Source organism: Dermacentor albipictus, chromosome 5, assembly GCF_038994185.2.
Source record: "Dermacentor albipictus isolate Rhodes 1998 colony chromosome 5, USDA_Dalb.pri_finalv2, whole genome shotgun sequence".
Lineage (NCBI taxonomy): Eukaryota > Metazoa > Arthropoda > Arachnida > Ixodida > Ixodidae > Dermacentor > Dermacentor albipictus.
In genome coordinates, this window is record NC_091825.1 from 169,779,928 (window position 1) to 169,800,230 (window position 20,303).

Below are 20,303 nucleotides of genomic sequence, written 5' to 3' on the forward strand. Positions count from 1 at the left end.
AACACCGCACAATGTTTATAAATATATAACCGCTGATGCCGTATGCTTGGACCATGCGCTATATAGAACAAAGATATCTGTAATCCAGCACCTACTACTGCTTAGGACGCTTGAGCAGTTCGTAAACGGTTGCTTTGCTGGACAAGACAAGCTTAATTCAGACTGTAAGGTAAGCTGCTATTACTAGCCAAAACTATTTTATTCATGGGTGGAAATCTCATCCATCCAACCAAGTTGTCACGCAATGTAACCTGCAGCGAACAGTTTGGACGCTTGTCAAATTATAACAGCACAGCTCCTATCGTAGCAGAACGGTACCCATGCTGTTACGATCGTAGCGTATGTTTCATGGCTCCTAAACTGCAGCTTAGAAATAGAGGATAATACTGCAATAAGGTCACGTTAGTGATTGGAACATTCGGAAATACACAATTGATCTCCGAGGCTGATTGTAGGCTCAAATATGCGCGCACACATCGCGCTGCGTGTTCCGTCCACCTCAACGTTCAGCAGAAATTCCGGCCATGAGGCCTTAAACCACTTCAGCACGTCTCACAGAACCGTTTACCACGTAGAATACGCGCGTCATACTAAACAGACCGCACGACCGCGAAAACAAACACCAGAACCTACCGCCGAGCGTATACCTGCCACGCAAAAGACCGCTTTGACCCAAGCCAGTATGGCGCTGCTCATAGGCGGCGCCACTGCGTTCACAATATGGCGGCGCCTACGAAAAAACGGTCTATGTGAGCTTTGTTTGGGCTCAACGTGATACCCGCAGACCTCAGCCTGTCAAGGACGTCTCCCTTGCGATGCAAGTACTTCTAAAGTGTTTTCGAATAAGGCACTATGTCATACAGATATGCGAGAGCATATCTATACGACATAGTGGACATGGTAGTAGTAGTACATAGCACATACGATAGTAGTAGTACATAGTAGATATGTTGTCACTTCGGATCTTCTAGAACTTAGTCCGTCAATCTCTGATAAGTAGCAGGAGCTCCGACCAAGCCAAAAGACAATTTCTTGAATTGAAAGAGCCTCCTGGTGACAAGTGAACGCCGCTTTCACCTTTATTAGGCCCGTCCATATTTCGACCTGAAAGTATCCGCAACTAGCATAGTGTGTCAGAAAGTACTTTGCCCCACCGAGGCTAGACACTAAAGAGGAAATGGAGGATCCTTCTTTGTAACCCCATTAAGCCTGTGGTAGTGTACACAAAGGCGATAAGTACCGTCTTTCCTCAGGACTAGAACTATTGGGAAGCCTCATGCATTGTTCCAACTTTCCACAATGCCTGTGTCGATGAGTTCGTCTAAGGCGCTGTGCGGTGCTCTTCGCATATCTAAGCTTATTGGCTGAGGGTTACATTTCCATAGTGAAGCCTTGAGTTTTCTTTCTATTTTTCTCTCAGGTTCTTTCTTTTTTTTTTTAAAGCTAAAGGTAGTACTCTCGAATTCACCTCCTCCAGTACTCTACATCTCCAAGCTTGGAGCGGCGCCTGGCACTGGCAAAAACGCCGAGAACCATTGGGGCTTTACTGATCCAATCAGGAAGGCTCAGTAAACTTCATCAAAGACACTCCCTTACCAGAACAGGCATTGGCCTCCCTGATGCAGTATTCGGCCACTACCTCCCTCATGATTCCTGCAATTAACCCATGGTCCTGTCTCCAGCAGCTGCGGAGCACCTGAACAAGGCGGCAGTCTGTGTAAAGCGTATACAGTGAAACCTCGTTAAACTGTAGTTGGCCGGAGCTCGGAAAAAGTATGTACTAAACGGTCGTACGGTTTAACCGTATTAGCATGAGATCGCCTGCTTACCTGTTGAAAACGGAACTCAGAGAGAGTGCGATGAAGAGGCAAAAAACGTGCAGTATTTATTCTTTTCGCACAACAAAAGTGTTATTTTTGTTTGATGCCGTGGCGGCCTAGCACGACGACAGTGGCCTAAAACTTACTGAAGCTGCGTGCCAGCTTTTCAGCCAGCCCCCTCTTATTAGCAAACACTGGCATGGCAGATTCCTCATTGGTGTTACGTATTCTCCCTGCACGCGCGCAGTAGTGTTGCAGAAGTCCTGGGCCACCTTTTTCATGGCCGGGTGCTGTTCTCGTTGCGACGATTGCATTCATGAGGCTGACATAACGCGCAGCTTCTGCCACTGTCAGGCCTAAATCGCCCATGCTGTCGCTTTCCGTGCCATCCTCATCACTGTCGCTAGTCGCCACTTCGGCAACAACAGAGGCAACGATGGCAAAAAGTCGAACCTCGTAGCCGCCATCTCTTCGCAGTCGCAGCACCGCTGCCGAGCAACTTCTTCGCATTCCAAATGTCACACCCCGTAGTCAACAGCAGATCCTTGTCACGTGCCAGCGCCGACTTCTCCGTGTCATGTTCGATAGCACAGACGATGTCTAATTTTTCTTCTATGCTGAGCACTCGATGTCTTTTTTTTTTTTATCCGAGCTTCGGCATGACGCAAGTCCTCGCTTGCATGACGCCACAACGCTCTCTGGCATTTCTCTGGCATGGCGCTGAAATGATGTTGATGTTGATGTGGCTTCACGTGCAAACGCGCAGGGCGCTTGGAGGCCGTTGTTCCGATCTCTCAGGCTTGTTATTCTGCCGGGCCGCCCGATGGGCGTCTTGCGCTGGAGTTTGAGGTATAGTAGCAGCGCCTGGTGGCGGGGCGGGAAACGACATCTGAGTCGTACCAGCTTGGGTCGTATCGAGCCTTGGCTGTGGCAAAATGCGTTTCTAGGCCGAGTTTTGCATTGATTCGCACTTTATTCTGCCCTGTTGCGAGTGCGAAAAGGCTTGTCACTTCTCACAGACCATGCCGACCACGCTGCGACCTCGCCGCAACCTATAGTTTAACAAAAACGGACTCTCCGTGTGCTGTGGGACGTAATGCTGGGAGCAGAAGGAATCAGTGACGCCGATCCGGAGAGACCTAGCCCAGCCTCGAAAAGGCGTCACCGTCATTACTTCTGCGTCGTAGGCTGCCATGAACAAGAAGGCCTGAATTCCAACATCAGATTCTACTGTTTTCCTTCAAGGCCTCACGAAGTGGAGCGGCGGGCGCGCTGCTTAGCTGCAGTTCGTCGCGTTGAGTAAGCAAAACTTCGCTCCATGCTGACTGCTTCGCCTGTCTTGAAGCTTGCTTGATTATCTGCGTTCAAAATTTTGGTCTTTTGCACCTACAATCCCGACAGCAGACCGATATAGCAGCAGGCATGGCTGGTAATTCACGACTTGAGACAATTCGACCGATGCGAAGTGGTGAAGTGACCAGGTGTGTGCAAATGACCACGAATGGCCGGGTCGATTCGGTGACAATTCACTACCCCACTACAAGCAGCACCGGTTAGATAGTTAAATGTGCTTGTACTTGACCTCTAGCCAGCATGTTGAGGCAGCGCAGCAAGGTAGTATTGATTACAGCAGATCGATGTTCGAGCACTGTCATTAAAAGCTACATGAAGCGAGCAGCACACGAGCTCGCACTGCAGCGCAATTCGCACGTACGTGCGAGCTCATATGCATTGCATTGGTTATTACCACTTACCAAAAGGGACAGATGGCCGCTACTACAACGCAGGCATAACTACTTGTTTAGCGGCATGCAGTCAACGAAGATTGCAGGAGGCCCACCGTTTCGCGGCATGTCGAAAGACCGCTGCCGTCGCGGCGCGTACGATCGTGCGCTCCAGCAGTTCCGTACACATGATGTCTCCTTATCGCTGCTGTGGATTCATTTATAGCAAGCATTTCCTCGCATTTGTATGCCTGAATCTAGCAGAGTGCAAACCTTACCTGAAGTTTCACTTCGTACGCGACTCGCTTCACTTGCGATCGACACTGCACTAAAACTTCGGTGCTTAATTCTTGAACAGAGTACACGTATTTGGCACTGCATAATTTCTTGCCTTTACGCAGCGTGCCACCCCTGAAAAAATCTTTGTCGCCCGATATTCGCTGCAGGCTGGGATACAACACAAGCGAAAGTGGCGGGTCCATATTGTGAACGTGCTTTCTGAAGCAGACGACCGAGCTTGGTACGACCAATTTTAGGACAGAGGGCGCGTTTTAGCACCTTTTTCGCAGCACCCCCTGGGCAATGCAAGAGCCCCATGGAGGCTACGCACCGCCGTGTTTGCGCGACGAAAAGTGGAAACGCTACGTTTTAACCGATGCGTACGCAATAAGCTGGTACGGTTTATGTGGGTACAAAACACATTATGTTCAATGGCCGCTGAGTCGGGGATTTGACTTTACTACTTTTAAAGCGAAACTACTGTTTAAGCGGGTACGGTTTAACGAGGTTTTACTGTATATCTAACGAGCATGTCATTATGTGCTGGGTGCCTGGCCATAGGGACATTGAGGGTAATGTTCTGGTGGATCAGATGGCCACATCAATTGTTTCACAAGCTATTAATCCTACCGCTGCTGTCCCTACCACAGATCTGAGGCCTTTTTTATGAAGAAAACTGTGAAACCACTGGCGACGCTGGCGACAAACAATAAGCTGCACATAATAAAGTCACAAATAGGTTTCTGGCTCTCTGCATTGAAATAATGCCGAACAGATTTCCTATTCTGTCATCTCAGAATAGAACACTACTGGCGACAAACAATAAGCTGCACATAATAAAGTCACAAATAGGTTTCTGGCTCTCTGCAATGAAATAATGCCGAACAGATTTCCTATTCTGTCATCTCAGAATAGAACACTATTTTACTCACTCTACTCTACTCTATTCAATTTTCTACTTAATGGAAATGAACTTCCAACCTGTGGAGAGGCTGACCATCCTCCACGTCCTCCTGGAGTGTCGGGAAGCTGAATCTGATAAAGACATTTTCCCCTAACATACCGGCAGCACATTCCTCTTCATCCTGTCATGTTTCCTGGCCCAGAACCATCTTTTGATACCAACACAGTCCTAGGTCTCCTGAAACATGTTGTCTTACATGTTATTAGCCCCATACATTCGTAGTGCTTCCTCTCTTCAGAGGATGCCAGTGCGACAGTACTATTGTGTAGGACATGCCTCCAGGCCCTTGTGTTTCAAGGGCTCTGGCGAGGCAGTATACTAGCCAGCTTTCTCATCTCACATATTTTGTATGTCGTATCATTTATTCACAATGCACTTTAAGGCTCATAGTACACGTTATTAGTCATCGCCATAATCTTATTACTCATAAATACTAAGCAATTTATAGCGTCTATTTCTTAGGCCCCTTTACAGCCATGTCACATCAACTTCATAGAAGTCATCACTTACTTCACTGCGAAGTCACTAACACTGGCACGGTGCTCTTTGGCCGTACCTGGCCCTTGTGCCACTAAACAACATTCATTCATTCATTCATTCATTCATTCATTCACCAAGGCGTAAGAATCACCAGACCCAGACAGGCCGCCAATGGCAACCCTGGCAACCCTGGCAACCTTTAACAATGGAACTCTCTTGAGTGAGGCTAGGGGGCAGGATTCTTTGAGGAACTATCAGGCATTGTTTGGGATATCATTGGCCTTAGTGAGGCTTATACATTGTTGACTAATGGCAATGTCCTCTGCTATAGAGGACTCCCACATAAGAAGCAATATGAGGCACGATCCCTAATATATAATGACATAGCCGGCAACATTGATGAATTCTACAGCATTGATGAGAAGATAGCAACAGTCATAATGAAACCCAAAAGCCTATGCTCCAGCCTCCAGTCATAATGATGAGGAAGTAGTTCAATTTTATGAAGATGTGGAACTAGCGATGAGAAAAGTGCAAACTCAGTTTACTGTAGTAATGGGCGTCTTCAGTGCAAAAGTGGGGATAAAGCAGGCTGGTGAACAAGCAATTGGCAACCACGGCGCCGATTCTAGAAACACTAGAGGAGAAATGTTGGTAGAATTCGTGGAAAGGAATAAAGTGCAAATAATGAACACCTTCAGAAAGCATGGCAAACCTGGAAAAGCCTTAATCGTGAATTAAAATAAGGAATGAAATTGATTTCATTCTTTCCGCCGATCCCAGCATAGTGCAGGATGTAGAAGTATTAGGTAGGGCAAAACGCAGTGATTATAGGTTAGTGAAGTCCAGGATTCACCTCAGTTTGAAGAGAGAAAGAGTAAAATTGGTCAAAAAGAAACTGGTCAACCTAGATACAGTAAGGGTGAAAGCAGACAAATTCAGACTGGTACTTGCAAATAAATATGCAGCCTTAGAACAGAGAGATGAAGATGACATTGAGGTAATGAATGAAACCGTAACTAGGCTTGCTTCAGAGGGAAAAATTGAAGTGGGAGGCAAGGCACCGAGACAACCAGTAGGGAAAGTCTCCCAAGCAACAAAGGACCTAATAAAGAAACGACAAAGAATGAAAGTGTCCAACTCAATAGATCAGTTAGAATTCGAGGAATTGTCAAAACTGGTCAACTAGGAGAGAATAAGGGATATTCGAAATTATAACTTAAGAAAGACTGAGGAAGCAGTAAAAAATGGATGCAGCATGAAATCGGTGAGAAGAAAACTTGGCATAGAACAAGCCAAGGTGTATGCACTGAAAGATGAGCAGCGTAATATCAGCAATCTCGAAGGTATAGTGAAAGCAGCAGAAGAATCCTATACCGACCTGTACAATACCCAGAGCAGCCAGGATACCCACATTTAAACCCATCTTTGAAAGTGCTTCTATTTTGTATAGGGCTCATAGCAGGAGGACAAGGGAGATCGGGGAGGCCTATGAAACTGCAAAATTAGAGGAAAGGTGCTTGAGCAAGCCATCAGTTTCACTATCTGAAAAGGAGATATGATTCCTCAGTTTGTCATTGTAACCATTGCAGTGTATGTTTTGACCATGCCTTGGACACATGTACAGTTCATCGACATGCACCACTGAATGTTCTGATGCATGCGAAAATAAAATCTATAGTTGGAAGTAGCACTGTCTCTGTGTATCTGTTTCTGTGTCCTTGTTCAGTCGCACTTACACACTTTATCATGGATTCAAACCAACTAGCCCGCCAACATGTTTTAACCAGAATACCTCCATTGGAAGTAGTAATGAACAGGTTATAGAGGCTCCTTCTGTAACTTCCAATGAAGTTAGAAGAGCCTTAGAAGACATGAAACAAGGAAATGCGGTAGATGGAATAACAGTCGATTTAATCAAAGATGGCGGAGACTTCATGCTTGCAAAGCTTGTGGCCCTTTATACAACATAGACAGGTTTAGTTTAGTGTGTGCTATACCATTGCGTATGCTGTAATATAGCGGGCCATTACTGTGCATGTGCATTAATGACCCGCTATAGCAAACGACCCATAGCATTTAGCGTAAGCACGCTATTTCTCAGATTTAGCGTTAGTGTCCTTGCTTGACTTGTGTAGTTTGTGGAAAACATGGCAGCGGCCCTGGCTGCCTGCTTTGAATTGAATTTGGCATTGCTTTTCTGAAATTTATTTCATTTGTAGCAAATGACTGTGTTAACAGCTTTCGCCTAGCCTTAGGCTGCTTCAACAACAGAGTATTGTAAATAACCTTGCATCGTTTTTGAGATTGCTTCTCGTTTTGAACGAATTGAAGCCTAACGAAAGAAACATTCGAGATGTCAGCACCACCTATGGCTTCAGTCGTGAGATAGCTGTAACAACGGCATATGGCCTTTGAGATCCGAACATCTCACAGGGAAACTAAAACTGTAACAAATGTGCGCTGCTTAGAGTACGCTATACTATAGCGTACAGCGAACGCTATAGTTGCGTACGCTAAACTAAAACTGTCTAATGTCTCACGAATTCAAAGATCCTAAGAACTGGAGGAAGGCCAACGTTATACTAATCCACAAAAAGAGAGGCGTTAAAAAATTGAGAAGTTATAGGCCCATTATTAGCTTACTTTCAGTATTGTGTAAAATATTCCCCAAGATAACTTCCAATAGAGTAAGGGTAACACTTGACTTCAGTCAGCAAAGGGAACAGGCTGGCTTCAGGAAAGGGTACTGTACTGTGAATTGCATCCATGTAATCAATCAGGTAATCAAGAAATCTGCAGAGTACAATCAGCCTCTCTATATGGTTTTCATAGATTACGAAAAGGCATTTGATTCAGTAGAGATGCCAGTAATCATAGAGGCATTAAGTAATGAAGTAGTGGAGGATGCTTACGTAAACATCTTGGAAAATATCTAAAGATTCCACAGCTACCTTAATCCTCTACAAGAAAAGCAGAAAGATACCTATAAAGAAAGGGGTCAGACAAGGAGACACAGTCTCTCCAATGCTGTTCACTGCATGCTTGGAAGAAGTATTCAAGCTGCGTATTAAAGTGGGACGGTTTACATGTAAGGATCAACAGCGAATATCTCGGCAACCTTTGGTTTGCAGATGACATTGTCCTGTTCAGCAACGCTAGGGACGAGTTGCAACAAATAATTGAGGACTTTAACAGAGAGAGTGTAAGTGGGGTTGAAGATTAATATGCAGAAAACAAAGATAATCAATAACCTGGCGAGAGAACAAGAGTCCAGGATTGCCAATCAGCCTCTAGTGTTTGCGAAGGAATATGTTTACCTATGTCAATTGCTCACAGGGGACCCTGATTATGAGAATGAAATTTACAGAAGAGTAAATATGGGTTGGTGCACATACGGCAGACATTGTCAGATCCTGACTGGAAGCTTACCATTGTCATTAAAAAGGAAGGTGTACAATCAATGGATTATCGGATTTTACGTGCCAAAACCACTTTCTGATTATGAGGCACGCCGTAGTAGGGGACTCCGGAAATGTGGACCACCTGGGGTTCTTTAACGTGCACCTAAATCTAAGTGCACGGGTGTTTTCGCATTTCGCCCCCATCGAAATGCGGCCGCCGTGGCCTGGGATTCGATCCCGCGACCTCGTGCTCAGCAGTCCAACACCATAGCCACTGAGCAACCACGGCGGGTAAAGGTGTACAATCAGTGCATTCTACTGGTGCTGGCATATGGGGCAGAAATTTGTAGTCTGACAAGGAAGCTTGCAAACAAGTTAAGGACCGCGCAAAGAGCTATGGAACGAAGAATAGTAGGCCTATCGTTAAGAGACGGCAAGAGAGCGGTGTGGACCAGAGAGCAAACGGGGATAGCTGATACAGTTGAACCCACTTGTAATGATATCGGTTTTAACAGTATATTGGTTATAACAGTGAGAAGCTGTTGCATCATTGACGTTTGTGTTTTCCATGGTGAAAGAACCCGCTTACTACAATGCCCCCGTGCCGCATTATCGGTTATAACGATGAAGTCTGCCTGCTGGGTGTCTGAGCCGAAATGTAACGAAATGCGAAACCCTTGAAAAGAAAAAAGGCAAAAAAACGAGAAATTCGAGCTGCTGCACAATGGGCTACTGTTCCAACAGCTGCCGCGCACTTGTTTTCCAGCCGCCTCCGTGCGGCTCTCTCCCGTTGCCCTTCCACCCCTCCGAACGCGAATAGGCTACTCCCACAGCTCTACGCCACCCTGCCCTCCGAAACATGAATGGACTGCGCCAACTGCGCCACAGAAAGATTGCTCGCATGTTGCTCGCTGGCTCCTCATTCAGAGCAGTTCTGCGAACAGCTTGATCGCTTGCATTCGTCTTTGTTGGTTGCGTCGAAGTCGTTCCTGCCAACGCAGTTTGTCAGCTTCGCTTGACTCACTGTCGAAATGGAAGATGGCTGATCCGCCCGCTGATCATCGGCAATGCATGACATTGCCAGTGAAAAAAATGTGCACGGCTATAGATTTAGAAACTAAGTGCTTCGAACCGATGAGATGATTGTTGCGAACGTGCTTGCATCAGGTAGCAATGGTGACGACAGCAGCGATGATGCGGTAGGGCAGGATGCTTCAACGTTGCCCTCACAGGAGGCCCGGCAGGTGATTCAGTCCCTCTGGGGCTTCATTTTCGCGAGGAACCTTCCGCTGCACTACGTGGAGCACTTGGATGCCTTGGACAAGGATTTCGGCAAGCTTCGCATAAAGCATGCGTGGCTGATGGACGTACAGTTTTCTTGTGCAAGCCAGTGAGAGGTACATGGTGAGATGCTTCATCATCATCATCATCAGCCTGGTTACGCCCACTGCAGGGCAAAGGCCTCTCCCATACTTCTCCAACAAGCCTGGTCATGTACTAATTGTGGCCATGTCGTCCCTGCAAACTTCCTAATCTCATCCGCCCACCTAACTTTCTGCCACCCCCTCCTACGCTTCCCTTCCCTTGGAATCTAGTCCGGTAACCCTTAATGACCATCGGTTATCTTCCCTCCTCATTACATGTCCTGCCCATGCCCGTTTCTTTTTCTTGATTTCAACTAAGATGTCATTAACTCGCGTTTGTTCCCTCACCCAATCTGCTCTTTTCTTATCTCTTAACGTTACACCCATCATTCTTCTTTCCATATCTTGTTGCCTCGTCCTAAATTTAAGTAGAACCCTTTTCGTAAGCCTCCAGGTTTCTGCCCCGTAGGTTAGTACTGGTAAGACACAGCTATTATACACTTCTCTCTTGAGGGATAATGGCAACCTGCTGTTCATGATGTGAGAATGCCTGCCAAATGCACCCCAGCCCATTCTTACTCTTCTGATTATTTCCGTCTCATGATCCGGATCTGCCGTCACTACCTGCCCTAAGTAGATGTATTCCCTTACTACTTCCAGTGCCTCGCTACCTATGGAGCGAGGCACTGGAATGAGATGCGAGATGCTTGTGATGATTTTTCCTCAGCGTTTCTTCTGGATTTCTCAAGCTGACAGGCTGCCGTGGTAGCCTTCTCGCAATTTTTAAAAGGCCCCTTTCGGGGCCACCAAAGCGATGCCTCGGCGGTGCTTGCATATCGCTTGCCACCCGTGACACCTCTTTGCAGTTGTTATGGCAGTGCCATTCTTTAACGCTGACAGTCAGGGCTTGTTACACGTGATCAGAACGCCCAGGAAGCATATAAACAAGTGTACACCATTGGGCAGCCGGGTGGTGGGAGGTAGTGAGGAGGGGCACTGGCCTCCCTGCCTGCATAGTTTTCTCACATCAGCTCTGCCATCCCCCTATTTAGATTTTTTCGTGCAACCCGGTTATAACAGTTATCGGTTATAACAATGGAATTTTCGTGCTACTTGAATATTGTTATAAGTGGGTTCAACTGTATTCTAATTGACACTAAGAGAAAGAAATGGGGCTGGGCAGGTCATGTAATGCATAGGTTAGATAACCGGTTGACCATTAGGGTTATACAATGGATGCTAAGAGAAGGGAAATGCAGTCAAGGATGTCACATGTCTAGGTGGGGTGATGAAATTAAAAAATTCGCAGACACAAGTTGGAATTGTAGGTGCAGGACGGGGGTAATTGGAGATTGCAGGGAGAGGCCTTTGTCCTTTGCAGTGGACTTAAAATAGGCTGCTGCTGCTGCCGCCGCCGCTGTTGCCTATTCTGTACTTGACTAGCATAGTGCGGCCTTAGGCGGTCAGTGAAAATTGCGTCATAATTTGTACAATATTGATGACAGTTGGGCTCTTTATTTCTGGCATGCTGTTGGCCTCTGACAAAGGCAGGTGTGGTGCCCGTCCCAGAGCTGCGGCACGCTGTTCCGTTACTGTCGCTCTGTTTCTCTCTTCGCCTTCAGCGATTACTGTTTGCTCACTGGGCTGTGGCTCGGTGTGGCTCACTTGCACTGCATCTGGAGACTGCCGTGTCTCCGCTGCCGCAGGTGATTTTGCGAGAAGCTTCAAAGCACCTGTTCCATTCTCTCGGTAACCTCCGTTGCCAATGTATGTTGCAATACTTGACTTGGCAAGAAAGTCTCAACAAAAAATAGCAGGCACTGATAGACGATAGACGAGGCACTGTCGCCTGATGCATCTCTCTTAACGGATCACTAGCCTAGCTGCACTGCTCGATTGTGCTGTGCCGGAAGCAAGGCAGAAAGTGGTGTCATCTTTCAAACGGTTATTGTTCTAGCAGAGATAATGCAACACCTTGTCACCAAATAGGAGCACTTGCCCCAGTACCCAGTAATGCAGCAAACTTCTTTTGGGATGTCGTTAGCTCAATGAATGGCGTGACAAGCCAAAGGTGCAAGTAACCTGATAGTACTCGTGTTTGAGATCGTTGCACGGGGTCTAAATTGGATCCCGGGCAGCCTCATTCGTTTCCCGAACCACGCGTTCGCCCTTGGCTTGGCGAGTGGCCACAGTCACGGATGTTGTGCTCCAGTCCACCGCACCAGTAGTAACGGCCACCGAAGCCTCAATGGCCTGGGTGCCCGTTGCTGTAATTAGCAGGCTGTAGCTTCCTGACTCTTTGGTTAGTGTGTGCTGCTCATCTGGTCTCGCATCGGCCTCGCATTCCTGCCATGACACACTGCGTGCAGCGTTTGCTTGCACTGTTCTCAGAGCGTAGGTGTACGGGTTCAAGGCGCGGTTTGATAAATTCCCAATCACGTTTGACCTGCTTGTCAGCGAACATTGCCGACACATTGACTCTAGACGAATGTGAAGCAACCAAATCACCATTCTATGCACAGTAAGGCTCGAGTGAGCACCGAATGTGGAGGCAGTTGGTACGCTTGCGCCACAAGGATGTCTACCTTGATGCACTTTGCCTTAGCAGTGAGTTCACCTAGGTCTCTGAGCCTACATCCCCTGAAGTAGGCCACGAAAGTTGGGTGTGCTTGCAGTGTGACGTGCTTGACTTTCTCTGCGTCAGCTAGAGGGTTCGTGAGACGATGAAGTTCGTCCCTCACTCAAACCTACTCCAGCAAGGACTCGTCCAGATGCTGGCTACACTTCCCCAACTCTCCTGAAATGCCACTCAAAGTTGACCAGATGAAATTAACCCGCTGAAGTTTGTACGAAACTCCCCTACTATGCATTCTCAGTGTCTGGCCAGCCAGAGCCATCAAGCTGCTTGCTTTGTTAGTGAAACAGGGACAATGCATGCAAGATGTTCGGCATCTGAAATCCCAGCCGCTTACTGGTATTGCAGCAGATGATTGAGGTACTTGTTTGCCCTATAGTGATATCGTGATACCCACTGTAGGTAGGAATGTCTACCTTAACTTGCAGTCACTCACTGTGCGATAGGGCCTGCATTGTGTTCTGCAAACTGGCAGCTAAGCTCTGCATGATTTGCACAACACTCTGCAACATTGTCTCGCTTGACGACAGACGGCACTTGACGGCAGTGGCGAGGCGACCAATGTGGTTTGCCCCATCTCGGGCCTAACCCCTACCAATGTGGCATTTCTGTAATCCCCACAGTTCCATGTGAAACAACCCAAATCAAAGCTGCTGGCTTGTCCGGAAGTTGCTGCCACGTTGGCAATAGGTCTCTCGATTTTGTGCCGCTATATTTGACAACATGAACAAATTTGGGAGGTCTGGGAAGCCGAATTCGATCCACGTTGCTAGCGCCAAATGTGGGCGTACGCCCTGAGCATGGCTAGGGCCAAAGTCAAGCTCCTGATCTAGGCACACACAGTCTATCCGTGGTACTCCTTAACCCATAGTGCATGTAATCGCAGCTACGTTGGGTTTGGGCAAATAAGGCGACTAGCTATATCAACTCTAACAATGTGTATTGCTGCGAGCAATAAGTGGCACTTGCATAAGGAAAGTCCACTCTGTAATAGGTAATAAATTGGCTTGCCTCGTTGCGCGTTACAGTCAGGCAATGAGTTCACTCATGACTTGCAGGAGGTATTCCTGAGGTCGTCGATCAGGTTTCAGGTTGGGAGCATCAGAGAGAGTGTCTCCCCCGGTGACGCTCTTTTATACCTTTTTACCTTTGAAAGATGAATGTCCTCGCACGTCGGGTACCTTTTTCTTTTCCAGCTAGTCAGGGGATAGTGATAGGGGGGGGGGGGGCTGCTCCGTCTGCGCTGTCATTCTCTGTCATGTGAATGCTATCTGTGAAGTGATTCAATTCATGTCATGTGCCACCCGACTGATTTGTCTGTGATCGTGTTTGTTGTGTGAATCCAGCTTTATCAGCATTGCCGAAGAGGGCGGGTCGGGGATGGAGCTGCTGGCCAAGGATATGAAATGGATGAGTCATGCATTCACGAATAGCGACTGCTTTTGATAAGATTTGAGCATTGTTGTATTGAGTTATTTCTTCAAGTCATACGTGCGGATTTAAAATTTTGGGGGGTGGGGAGTGCTATTGTAATTTGAGGTGCGACTTGTACGTGAAAAAATGCGGCATTTGCCTTAAGTGTGTTGAAATTAATTAAAGGTAGGAATTAACTGGAACGGCGGCCAATTTCGATGGGGGGGAATTGTAAAAACACCCGTGTACTTAGATTTAGGTGCTCGTTAAAGAACCCCAGGTGGTCCAAATTATTCTGGAATCCCTCATTACGGCGTGCCTCATAATCAGATTATGGTTTTGGCATGTAAAACCACATAATTTTTATTAAACTGGATTTGAATTAACGGAAATCTGCTGTGACTTAACTGTTCTAGAATTTCAAGGGCAGCTGCAGTATTTCTTAAAATGTGATTTGCTACTGCTTGAGGTCATGACTGATTTATTATTGACGGTATTTGTGTGTCAGGATTTTTGTTTTAGATTGCACTGCATTGGCAGTTTTCATTCTTGCAGTGTCAAGACATTGTTGATCGCATTATCAACACGTGTTAGCACACCTCCCGTCATTATTGAAACACGGCACTTGATGTGCTGTGTGCAATTACATTGAGTGAATTGATGTGTTTATGTACACATCAATTCACTCAAATAATTCAGTACGTCATGCATCTCTCTATGATAAAGGACCATTCCAAATGCAGGATTGTCGTGTATTTTTGAATAATTCATTGCCAGGTTAATGAGGTTACACATTGTTAGTAGTAGTAGTTTCCATCTTTTTTATTTGCATGACACATTGTGCCATTCTGCCCTGCCCAGCAGTGGTTTCAGACACTTCAGAGGACCTGACAGAATGCCTTTTTGTGTTCTTCCTTGCAACAGATGACCCTGCCCACTGACTGTAAGATTACGTCTACTGGAAAATATGAAGAAGTATCCATACCACTTAGCAAGCCCCCGCCTCCAAACGTTGGCAACAACTTGGTTGAAATAGCCAACTTGGATGAGGTATGCTTGTGACGGGAGGCCTGACATGGAGCTTTTAAGCCCAAGTTTTCCTTGAGGTTCAAATTTTTCGAGCATGATGATATTATATGCCACATATCAGAACTGCAAACTTCCTTAAAGGGGCCCTGAAACACTTTTTGAACATAGTAAGAAAACATTGCCTGTCTGTAAAAGACGCTCCTGTGAACATGTGAGTCGAATAAGTATTATTTCACTGCATGCAGCAGGGAATTTAAAACCGTGAGTCAAAACCAGGGTAGCATTACTTGCTGTTGTCGTCATGCAGCGTCATCACAAGCAGCGAAGCCCAACAACAGCTATTGGTTAATTTAGTGTTTGTGAGAACATTCGTATTAGTACTGTTATTGCAATTTTTGAGTTAAATATAATGAAACGTATATATGTTTGCAATCTCAAAAAGACAAAAAATTATCTATGCACTGCTGGTCTGCACTTGACAGTTCCACATAGCTGCATCTGCTGCGTTCGGCCTCCAAGATAACAGTGGTGTGCTGCATAGCGTAGTCTACTGTGGCCGCCACTGGGTGCCGTGACAAGCCTTCTCGCCGCCAAGACACACAACTTTTGTGCGAGGCTTTGTTCCCTTGGTTTCTCCTCTGTGTACCAGCACAATACTGCGTCTAACTCGACTTATTTTTGAAACATTCATAAAATTTTCGCAGTAGGAGATTCGCAGGGTGACATATTTTAATAGTGAGGTTGTCTCATGAATACTTATAAAACTGTTTTAGAGGCCCTTTGAGGGATCAGATCAGCGAAAGGAGTCAATTTCAGTGTCCGTGCTGCCTAATCTGCAGTACATGCAAACAATTTATCTGAAAATACTCCCAAAGTGCCTGAAAAATCATTTTGTCAGTCTGGATGGTGAGAAAGGAGCTCAAAATCGTATACAATAAAACTTGTTCATTCGACCGTAATGAATTCGAAAAATCTGATAATTCTGCCTCGTCAAGCAAATTCATTAATTGCATCAAAATTTTGTTAATTCATACGTATTTGACATCACACTGGTTAATTCGGGCAACTCTCGGAGCGTTACAAGCACGGAGCGTGGAACGCCATAAATGTATGACGCAAGGAAGCAAAAGTGAAATTGATTCTAGTATTCAACTGGAACAAAGTGGCAGAGTTCGGATTGCCATCATCATCAGCAGAAATGGTATGGGAATGGCAGGAACGCCGGAATTCTTTGTGCCTGTTTGTGCTTTTATAGCCTTTATCATTCCATTTGTCACCGCGCATGACACTGCGCTGTCCCCCTGTGCCTTTGATTACGTCCATAGTGACCATGGTTTTGTCCGCAGCAGTTGTGAAAAACTATAATTTCATTTTGACTCGGCACACACATTGGCCGCATACCTTCAGAACTGTATGGTTGTCGTCTATGTTGCCCCATTAGCAACCACGGTTTCGTCCGCAGCGGGTGTGGTAAGCAGTAGTTTTCTTTTGACACAGTGCAATGTTCACGTAATGTCACAGACAGCCTATAGTGCGTCGCTGTGAGAGCACATACTCAAGCTGGGACACGCTGCTAGGAAAAGTCCCGGCAGCTATGCTACCTGCTCTCGTGATAACGAATGCACCAAATCGCGAGAGCTGAGGCAGTCTGCTTTGGTTTGGGCCTCCGATAAGTGTGGCTTGGCGTGGTACGACGTTGCGGGAGCGCTAGGCACCAGTTTTTCGGCTTTGCATCCTGAAAGGATCAACACAATGTACGCGCTTCCCACATGGGCAAAGGCACTGTGTGCGAGCGCAAGTCCTAGTCACAAAGGTGTCGGCAGACGAGAGGAAGCATGTACACACATGCCCAGCGATGTCCCAGAGGTAAGGGAAATGCTGCCGCTGAGAGCCGCTGACAGCTGGCTACAACATGATGTCAGCCCCACCGCAAACCATCGTAAGTGTAGCACCACCGCTGACAACTGGTCGCGATTGGGAAGGGGTGAGCTGAGGAATGGCAGAATAGGCAAATGCCCACGCAGTGGCGCTGGCACAACCCTCAATCTCCACAGTTTTTCGCCCCTTTAATGCATTAGCATTCTTTGGGCACTGCACGCTTTTCCCGGGGGCTATCCATATATCTATGTTTTTTTTTGTATATTTGTATCAAACTTTTTCTGCCTACCTGGGTATGTGCTGCTTTTCAATGAATGTCTTTCATGCCAATGCTTTAGTGAGCTATGCCATGAATGCACTAGGTATGTGCCGCTCTTCAACGAACCTCTTGCCAACTTGGATTACTGAAATAAAACTTGGTCCTGGGCTAGTTGGTGATGCATTCTTTAAAACTGATGGTAGCGCTCAAAAGGACGGACACACGATGAAAAGACGACACGACGACGAGGAAACGCTTTTCATGGTTTCCTCATCAAAAAGCATTTCCTCGTTGTCGTGTCGTCTTTTCATCGTGTGTCCGTCCTTTTTAGCGCTACTATCAGTTTTAAAGATTGGATTACTGAGTATGGGTCAAGCGAGGGAACACTCTTCAGCGTTCACAGGCACCGACCACGCTTTTTTTCTTGGAGGCCAAATGTGGATTTCATGGCAGTGCTGCTAGATGGTGCAGCATGTACAGAAAGAAGTGCAATAGAGTAGCCCGGTTGCTACATGATGCGTTTCTCAGGCGCCATGCATTTCGCAGGCCACGTGCAGGCTTCGTGGTTGCGGCACCAGCTGGCGCGAAGTGTTCTTAAGGAAGTGCAAAAGAGGAGTCCCATTGCAGTACACGCCTCGTACATACCTCGTTTCGACGTTGGCAATTCATTGTGTTGCTATATTGTTATATGAAGAAGTCCTAATAAAGATGTATTTGCTATATTTTGTGGGGATCGCACGCGCATCCCGATATCTCTGGAGCGGCCACGCGGTTATCGCGCGATAATCACGTGCTCGCTCGCGGAGGGTAGCGGGGAGAGGGCACCTTCGCCGCTCCCGCTGCTCTTCGCACCTGGCCGCGACGCTGCAGCCAAGGCACCCCGTTCCCTCCTTTCCCTTTCTTGGAACCGGGGAGACTCACTCTCCGCCGCTCGGGAGAAGCGCTATTCCCCCGGATGCACGTTTTGTCTCACGGCGGAAGAGCTTGCGAACGGCCGCATCTCAAATCCGCCGCTGAGACAGCCGCATGCCGTCCCCCTGTGGCGCCCGGCCTTTGTGTGCGACTCACCGCCCCAGGGCCCGAGCGCGGATCCACTTGGGTGAGCTGAACTCTTATCAGCCTCTTTTGTGGTTCCCACATTGTGCGGTTTGTTTCACCCCAGACGTGCGGAATGCTCCGCCGCTGTGGTTTTGTTTTGTGTTGTATTTGTGTGTGTTGTGGCTGTTGTTGTCTGTTGGAATCATTGTACACTAAGGTGAATAAACACCTTAGGTCGAGACTCACCCTGTCCCCACTGGCCTGAACCCGCCGTGGTCGCAACTCAGTGCGAACCGCGGGTTAGGGGTCACAGCTCTGACTGCTAGGGCTGCTGCGAAAGTGCTAGGGAGCGACTGCCGCTCCGCCGGCGCTGTGCGATCCAGAGAAGGGTCAGGTGCGCATGCGCGAGCCTGAGTAATACCCCTATAATTTACAAGAGAGACAACGATGCATAACCAAGATGGCTGTCGAGACCGATTCCACCTCTACATGTCAAATTGTCTTCTTCTTACTGACACCACTCTTAGCTGCACCGTAACATAACCCCCATCTGTAAAGGCGACGTCTTGATGCTGACTATAAGGGAGGTGAACTTGCAACAAAGTAAGGCTTCAGCCGAGACACATGCACAACATCCGTGGGGACACGCGAGTTTAGCGGAGCGATTTCGTGGTTCACATTGCCAAGCTGATGCAATATTGTGTATGGCCCTATGCAACGCGGCAGCAGCTTCTCAGGCAAGCCGACGCAGCGACATGGTGTCCATAGGAGGACAATGGAGCCAGGAGGAAATAGAACGTCCCGATGTCAGCTGTCGTGCTGGATCTTCTATGCGGCCTGAGACTCGGTGAACCGGGAGCCAGCAATCTGGCGTTTCACGCGAGCTGCCAATCTGTCGTGCAGTGTGAGCTAAGGCGAAGAAGTCCTGAGCATATTCAGTGGCACTGTTCGTTGAGGAAGGAAGTAGTGTGTCAAAGGGCAAAGAAGGGTGGCTTCCAAACAGAAGGTAAAAGGGTAAAAACCAGCGGTCTCGTGACGGGACGTGTTATAGGCAAAGATCATGAAGGGTAACGTGCTGTCCCAATCACTGTGGTTGTCATAAATGTATATAGACAGCATTTCTGACAATGTACGATTGAGCCGTTCCGTCAGTCCGTTTGTCTGTGGGCGGTAGGAAAGCTGGTGCTCGCCAGAACAGGAGCCAAGTAGGTCTTCAAGTTCTCTTGACAAGAAAGTGCGGCCATGATCAGTAAGGAGCTGGCGGGCTGTGCCGTGATAGAGGGTGACATCATGTAAAAGGAAATTGGCCACCTCAGTTGCACAGCTTGTGTGCCAGTGAAGCTCGCATCATTGCGTACTGGGTCGCATAATTAGTTGCGGCAATGACCCACTTATTGCCAGATTTGGACGTCAGAAAAGAGCTGAGAAGATTGAGACCGACACGAAAGAATGGTTTTGAGGGCACATCGATGGTGTGAAGGCGTGCAGCGAACTGCACAGCAGGTTTTTTGAGGCATTGACACAGCGCACAGGCTGCAACGTAGCGGTGCACAAAGCGGTACAGGCCTTGCCAGTAGAAGCGGCACTATATGCCGTCGTAAGTACGTGAAATGCTGAGGTGGCCTGCAGTAAGAGCGTCGTGCAACTGCTCAAGAACTGATGTCTGCAGATGGCATGTGTGGGGTTCTCCTCCGGTACTCTTGGGACAAAGGAACGACAACACAGTAGTGCAAACAATCACAAGGGCATTTATTGCACCTTTCTTAGATCAATGCCTGCTAGCCGAGTTGCTATCCACAAAACATGCCGATGGGCGCGCGACAAATCTAGAAGTCCGACTCACCGCGACCGGAAGTGAGCGAATATGTTCGCCCCATGCTGGATCCCAACGCCTGGTCGTTCGCGTGTATAGTCATGCGAATCGTGGCGCGTTCGAAGGCGGCCACACGAGACGGTCTCGCCGAAGCATCGGTCGGCGCGCACGCGGGAGACGTCCCCGCCGTGCGCTGAGCCGCC

At 47.5% G+C, this 20,303-nt stretch overlaps 1 protein-coding gene across 2 annotated transcripts in view; it reads left to right on the forward strand.

The window, feature by feature from the left end:
- Window positions 1-20,303, forward strand: part of LOC139060239 (activating signal cointegrator 1 complex subunit 3-like) — a 462,385-nt gene that overhangs the window by 45,298 nt on the left and 396,784 nt on the right. For both annotated transcript variants that reach the window (XM_070539311.1, XM_070539312.1), the window contains exon 8: window positions 15,008-15,133. In XM_070539311.1, the coding sequence (XP_070395412.1) occupies window positions 15,008-15,133 (126 nt within the window). The remainder of the gene's footprint in view (window positions 1-15,007; window positions 15,134-20,303) is intronic.